The 7,007-nt window shown below is 50.2% G+C and overlaps 1 protein-coding gene across 3 annotated transcripts; it reads left to right on the forward strand.

The window, feature by feature from the left end:
• Window positions 1–70: 70 nt before the first annotated feature.
• On the forward strand, window positions 71–6,533 carry C13H2orf81 (chromosome 13 C2orf81 homolog). 3 transcript variants are annotated; one of them, XM_051154786.1, is made up of 4 exons: window positions 71–183; window positions 4,426–4,647; window positions 4,734–4,955; window positions 5,074–6,531. In XM_051154786.1, exons 1-4 carry the CDS (start codon window positions 166–168, stop codon window positions 6,439–6,441), a joined length of 1,830 nt encoding a protein of 609 aa, XP_051010743.1. In that variant the 5' UTR covers window positions 71–165; the 3' UTR covers window positions 6,442–6,531. The 3 variants fall into 3 exon arrangements, with proteins under 3 accessions (XP_051010743.1, XP_051010744.1, XP_051010745.1); XM_051154787.1 differs by lacking the exon at window positions 4,734–4,955 and having other exon boundaries at window positions 5,074–6,533; XM_051154788.1 differs by lacking the exon at window positions 71–183 and having other exon boundaries at window positions 4,425–4,564; window positions 5,074–6,532.
• The last annotated feature ends 474 nt before the right edge of the window (window positions 6,534–7,007 follow it).

A 7,007-nucleotide genomic window follows, 5' to 3' on the forward strand; every position in this document is an offset into this window, starting at 1 on the left:
ACCGGCCGCACGCGCTACGCGGTTGCCAGGCAACCATGGACCGCGCCGGCGACCCTCAGCGCCGCCTGGGTGTCGAGGCGACCGTAGGGCCGCGGCCGCGGCGGCTGCATCGTTGAAGGGTCCTGGAGGCAGCTGAAACACCTCGTTGGAGCGACTGTCGCGACAATGGCACACGAAGGCTCGGTGAGCTTCAGCTCGACTTGGGGTGTGTGCGGGAGCTGGAGTTAGCGGGTATCCGGAGCGGGTGTCTAGGTTCGAGTTGGGCATAGTGCACTTCGGTTCCGTATGGAAAGCGTCTATGGCTGGGTCAGGCCCAGAGCAAGCAAATTCGGAAACCAAATCTGCTAGTTTCCAGAAGTAATTCATTTACGCTGGAGAACCCGTTTTGGGAGCAGGCCTGATTGGTAAGTCACTTTCTTGACAATCTCAGGACTATGAAATGGATCAAACAACCCAGAGGCTGACCTTAAAAGTTAATTTATTGTTTATTTGTTATTATTGTTGTTGGTTTTTGAGACAGTGTCTGATTATCTAGACCAGGCTGGCCTCCAACTCAGAGATCTGCCAGCCTCCACTTCTAGAGTGCTAGGATCAAAAGCATGTGTTACCATGGCTACTTCCCCCCCACCCCCCAGAGAGGGTTTCACTGTGTAGCCTTGGCTGTCCTGGACTCGCTTCGTAGACCAGGCTGACCTCGAACTCACATCGATCTGCCTGCCTCTGCCTCCCAAGTGCTGGGATTAAACCTATGGCTGCCTTTTTATTTTGAAGCAAAGTTTTACTGTGTAATCCTGGCTGGCCTAGAACTCACTATATAGACCAGGTTGGCCTTGAACTCATAGCCTCTTCCTATACTGAACACCCTCCCATCCCACTATCAAAGCCAAATCGTTTAAGAAAAACTTATGTATATGGGTGTTTTGTCTGCATGTATGTTTGTGCATCATGTTCATGCCTAATGCCTGCAGAGGCCAGGAGAGGGCATCAGATCCCCTGGAACTGGAGTTACAATTTTGAGTTATCCTATGGGTGCTGGGGCCCAAATCCAGGTCATCTGGAAGACCAGCCAATGCTTTTAACTGCAAAGTCAAGGCATTTTTCTTTCTTTCTTTCTGGTTTTTAAAGACAGGGTCTCTCTGTGTAGCCTTGGCTGTCCTGGACTCACTTTGTAGACCAGGGTGCTCTCAAACTCACAGAGATCCTCCTGCCTCTGTCTCCCAAGTGCTGGGATTAAAGGCATGCGCCACTACACCCGGCAAAGTCAAGGCATTTAAAAGATAAAACAGATTGCTAAAACTTTGGGGAAATGAAAGAGTAAAAAACAAAACAAAAAACAAAAAAACAAAAAACTCCATCCTCCTTTGTCAGGTGCATTCTGTACTTGTCACAGTTGGGAGGAGAGGACTAAGGGATCTGTTCTTTGGCTTTGTTTGGGGTTTAAAGCTTTAGCCCGGGATTAAGGAAGTACAGCTTTATTCCCAGCACTAGGCAGCTGGTCTCTGAGAAGTCAAGGCTAGGAATTGGGAGACTGGGGCACAGGAAACACCAGATTGCTTGGGAGAATGAATAGTGGGGGATTTAAGATATGAAGCACTGAGGCTGGAGGGAGGGAGATAAAGGCTTGTATTTGGAGGCAAATTTTGGAAGGAATCATCTTCCTTCATGATCTCACTTTGTGTTCAAGGCAGCTGCTTCAGGCTTTTAAGTGCTGGGTGTCCTGGTGTGAGCCACCTCACCTGGTTCTGGTCATCTTTACACATTGTTTTATTGCTTATCTACATCTCTTTCGTGAAATGCTATGTCCCTGGTTTACCTTTGGGCTTTTCTTTTTATTTATTTATTTTTGTTTTGATATATTTTATTAATTTATTCATATTACATCTCAATTGCTATCCCATCCCTTGCATCCTCCCATTCCTCCCTCCCTCCCATTTTCCCCTTACTCCCCTCCTCTATGACAGTGACTGAGGGGGACCTCCTCCCCCTGTATATGCTCATAGGGTATCAAGTCTCTACTTGGCTTTTGGGCTTTTCTTAGTTACTTATCTAAGGCTGTCACAAAAACGCCATGACCAAAGCAACTTAAAAAAGAAAGTGTTTAACTTGGTTGAGAGTCCGTGACCACTTTGATGGGGAGCAGGGCAGCAGGTAGACAGGCATGGTTCTGGAGGCACAGCGGAGGCAGCCACAAGGCAGAGAGCTAACTGCAAATGATGGGCTTTTGAAACCTCAAAACTGGCCCCTAGTTATTTACTTCCAACAAGGCCGTACCTCCCAATCCTTCCCAAACCGTTCAAATATGAACTTATGGGCGCTGTTTTTATTAAACCGTCACAGGGGTCTTTAATGACCTATGTTGGGGATGGGTGTGTGCTGTAGCGCTTGAGGGGGGGGGTATGCTGTAGCGCATGCGTGGGAGTTGGAGGATGACTTTGGAAGTTGGTGCTTTCCTATCTTGTGGTGCTGAGAATCAAACTTTGGTCGTTAGACTTGGCAGCAAGCACCTTTGTCCAATAAGTCATCTCAGCAGCCCTCATATTCTTTATTTCTTTTTCCTCCTCTTCCTCCTCCTCCTCCTCCTTCTCCTCCTCCTCCTTATTCTTTTTCAAGACAGGGTTTCTCTGTGTAGCCTTGACTGTCCCGGACTCACTTTGTAGACCAGGCTGGCCTCGAACTCACAGCAATCCACTTGCCTCTGCCTCCCGAGTGCGAGGGCTGAGATTAAAGGCGTGCGCCACGACACCAGGCTTCTTTTTCTTTTTAAATGACTTTTTAAAATATGTCTGGGCATGTTTTTCTTTTCCATGTTTTGGCAAATATCTTTGTTCGGGAAACAACAGTCAGGTTTTGTAGTTAGACACAGCTGTATATGAATTCTGACTATGCTGCTTCACAGGCGCGATCTTAGGCAAACTACATACAATGTGGATAAAAACAGTGGTTAAAGAAGTTCTAGTAGTCCCGTGGCTACTCTGTTTGGGAGGTTGAAGCAAACGGACTACAAATCAGAGGGGTGGATGACGTCCAGGAAACAGTGTCTTGTGAGCTCAGCAGGACTGATAAACATTGAAATGAGGAGACTGTGGCAGCATGGGCAGGGCTGCACAGGTTCAAGCCACATGGGGTCCCAGCGCTGTGAGGAGGAAGTGGAGACAGGCTCCCATCCCTAACCAAGAAGCTATTTCCAAGTGACAACACTTGGCATAGGAAAAAAAATCAGTTTTCCCTAATGGAGTCGACTGGGTATACAAGCTACACCTAAGGGTAGGTCCCATGGGCCAAAAGCAGATGGCGAACACAAAACAAACATAATGGTGCTTTTGTTGATTTTTTTTTTTTTTTCTTTTTTGGCTCATATTTTGTTTGGGCATTTTTTAAAATCTTTCTGGTCTTTTGCTTGTATATTATGGCTTTTGCTTTTGTGTCTTTATAATGGCTTTGCTTTTGTGTGTTTCTTGTATGTTTTCACTGTTTTGTTTATTACTATTCTTCTGGTTGGTCTGCCTTTTTAACTTGCCCGTTTTGTTTTCTAAAGGGAAAGAAGTCTTGGAGCTGACTGAGTGGGAGGTGGGAGGACCTGGAGGATGGGGGAGGGCAACTGTAATGGGGATGTATTGTATAGATTTTCAATTAAAAAAAAAAAAAAGAGGATCATTCGTTAATTTCAAGGCCTGCTTGGACTACAGAATGGGTTCCACACCAGGCTTGGCATCTTAGTGAGATCTCAAAATAAAAAGACAGCCAGGCAGTGGTGGCACGCGCCTGTAATCCCAGCACTTGGGAGGCAGAGGGCAGATGGATCTCTGTGAGTTCGAGGCCAGCCTGGTCTACACAGTTCAGGGCTACACAGAGAAACCATGTCATGGGGGAAGGGGGGTTAGCTCAGTGATAGAGTATGCACAGTGCCCTGAGTTCAAGCCCCAGGACCACAATGCACACACGCACAAAAAGGCGCCCGTGGAATGGTGCTATGCTCCTGTAATCCTAGAATTTGAAAGGCAGAAGCAGGAGAATTGCTGCAAGTTTGAGGCGAGCCTAGTCTACATTGCTAGTTCTAGGCCAGCTAGGCCTATATAACAAGATTGTTCAAACCCAAACAATACAAAAAACAGAGGAGACTAAGTCTCAAGAACTTGGACACTGTATAAGGCAAATAGCAAGAGCTGTGGATTGAGTATGATTAGTGAGGGCTAACTTCCATCAAGTGTCAGCGTTCTTGTCAGCAAATCGGGCTTAGTGGGCTGTTATGAGTATTAAATTGAGTCCTATACCTACAGAGTGTCCCTCTGCCATGTCACAACCTTGTAGGTACCTTGTCCGGTCCCTTTTCTTAGAGAACAGCTTGAGAAAGCGTCTTTCTAGCCCTTAGCCCATCAGTTCCACACTCTCGGTTTCCTGTCCTGAGTGCCCGTTTCGTTCCCACAGAGGCAGGCTCGAGACCGTGGGATGACCCGATCCAAAGCGGAAAAGGCCCGGCCACCCACCCAGCCAGTGCCACAGGTGGACATCGTGCCTGGGCGGCTCAATGAGGCAGAATGGATTGCATTAATGTCCCTGGAGGAGGGTGAGGACGTAGTGGGTGACATCTTGGCCGACCTTCTGACTCGAGTCATGGAGTGTGCCTTCAAAGTTTACCTGACCCAGCAGGTGGGCCTAGATCTGGGTCTTCCAGACACATCTTCTACCTCTCCCGTCTGTCCTGGCAAGGCTGAGACCCTCCCTCACTTCCACAGTGCGTCCCATTCACCATTAGCCAGGCCCGAGAGGCCATGGTGCAGATCACTGAGTGGCGTTTCCTGGCCCGTGATGAGGGAGAATCTGCAGTGGCCGAGGACCCCACGTGGGGCGAGGACGAGGAGCCCCTGACATGCACCACGGGTGCCTGGGCCCAGGGCTCCGTGCCTGTACTGCACGCACCTGCGCCCGATGGTGTGGAGGAGCACTTCCAAGGCGAAGTAAGCCTAAGCCCCAGCCTCCTTCCAACAGAAGGTTCCTCAGGAGCCACTGGGGACCATGTGGTGAGGTCCTTTCCCCTCCTTCTGACAACTCATTTACCCTTGTGTGTCTCCCCAGGAACGTGGGAACCCGGACCACTTCCTTTTAGGTTCATCGTGGTCAGACAGAGAGTCCCAGGAGCAGACACAATCTCCAGAGCCTTCTGCCGAGACAGGAGTCTCCTTGGGACCCATGCCCACCTTGGAGATATTTCAGAAAGTTGAGCCTGAAGATGCTTCAGAAGAACTTGGCGGGCAGGAGGGAAGCCATACCTTGCCTGCGTCCCAGGAAAAGTCTTTACAATCTAGTCACATCTTGGCCGAGCCCTCGAAGGTGCCTTTAGGGCCTAGCCACATCTTGGCCTTGCCTTGGAAGGAGTCTTTCCAACCTCCACAGGAAGTCGTGCGCATGGTAGGCAGCCCCCAGGGCTCTGCAGAGAAGGGCTCCCAGCTGTCACTGGAGGTTCTTTACCACAGCGAGCTTAATCCAGACGCGGCAGGGGATGCGCTGAAACACAGGAGCAAGGAGAGGCCCCCTGCCTCTGCCTCCTCAAAGGGGTCTGTGTCCCTCCTCAGTGTGCTCACCCCGGAAATGCTCTCCCGGTCGCCGCAAAGCCGCAGGACGCCCACAGTGCGTCTGGATCCCGCGCGGCTACCCCGCCACTGGGTGCGTCCTGTGGCCGAGGTCCTGATGTCAGACCCCGAATCAAGCCCTTTAGAAATATATCGCGGGCGCCCAAGGGGTGAAAAAACTCAAACTGGGGCCCGAACCTCAGCATCCAAGTCCCAAACTCTTGACTCCCTCCTGCACCCCAAACTCCCTGTCTCCACCTCAAAGTTGCCTTCCCAGTCTTGTGCTCCATTCCGTGCACTGGGCTCAGATCCCACTTTAAACTTGGCTCAATCCTCACCAGCCTTCGGGTCAAAGTTGCCATTCCTCAGCCCCGGGTTCCGCTTCCTTGCCGGAAACCCCATTCCTCCCGAAGTTGCCCGCAGCCCCAGCCCAAAACTATGGCCCCGAGCTAAGTGGCCTAGTGGCTGGGAGCGGGAGGCGGAGCAGCTGGGAGAGCTGTGGGCGGGCCGGACTCGTGTGCCTCCGCAGGGCCAGGAACCTGTTGATGACAGTGCTTCGGAGGACTCCGGATGGCCCCTAGCGGCACCCCAGGTCCTCGAGGCCACGTCCCAGGTGCTGTGGAAGCCGATGGTTTTTTCAGAAACCATGAAGCTGGTTCCTGGTGTGAGTATGTGGAACCGGGGCACTCACGAGCTGCTCAGTCCCGCTGCCACCCAGGAGGAGGCTGAAGGAGGCAACTCCCCTGCGCCTGAGCAGCTACCCATCCAGACAGGTGTGTCCAAGCCCCAGGTGATGATGACACAGCTCATAAAGAAGGAAACCCCCAAAGCCTGGCTGCTCCCTGCTAAGCCTGTGCCCCACTCTGGCTCCTGAGCCTCCACGCTGGGAACTGAATCTTGCCCAAAATAAACGTACTTTGCAGCCGGAACTGACTGTCGAGATGGTGCTATTTCTTCCAAGGCTGTGTATTCTCTTAGTGGACCCCAGGGGGCGAAGTTGTCACGCACGCCTTAGGGATCAGGGTGTTTGTTAGTGTTCCCTGCCCCTTCAAAAACACCTTAAAGGAGAAAATCTAAGGACAGTAAGAAGGATCTGGCTCCCAGGCAGAACTTTCTCCTTACAGTATGAGAGGAAGGGCACAACTGTGATTATACGCATAGAGTGGTTCCACACATGAGTCCAATCTGCTTTCCTTTACTCCAGGAGCTTAGTCAGTTCATCTTGGATTGAAAAATCCATTCTTTTCTGTTTGGTTTTTCTTTTTTGCTCCTGACTTCAGGGAACTGAGCCTAGAACTTTGCATATGCCATAAAAACATTATATCAAACAGACTTACAGGTAAAACACATATATATATATACCCAATAAATCTTAAACAAAACATACACATAAATCTGTTCATATGTGCAATGTCCAGTGTACCCTATAGTTGCACAACA

The sequence above is a fragment of the Acomys russatus genome, chromosome 13 (assembly GCF_903995435.1).
Source record: "Acomys russatus chromosome 13, mAcoRus1.1, whole genome shotgun sequence".
Taxonomy (NCBI): domain Eukaryota; kingdom Metazoa; phylum Chordata; class Mammalia; order Rodentia; family Muridae; genus Acomys; species Acomys russatus.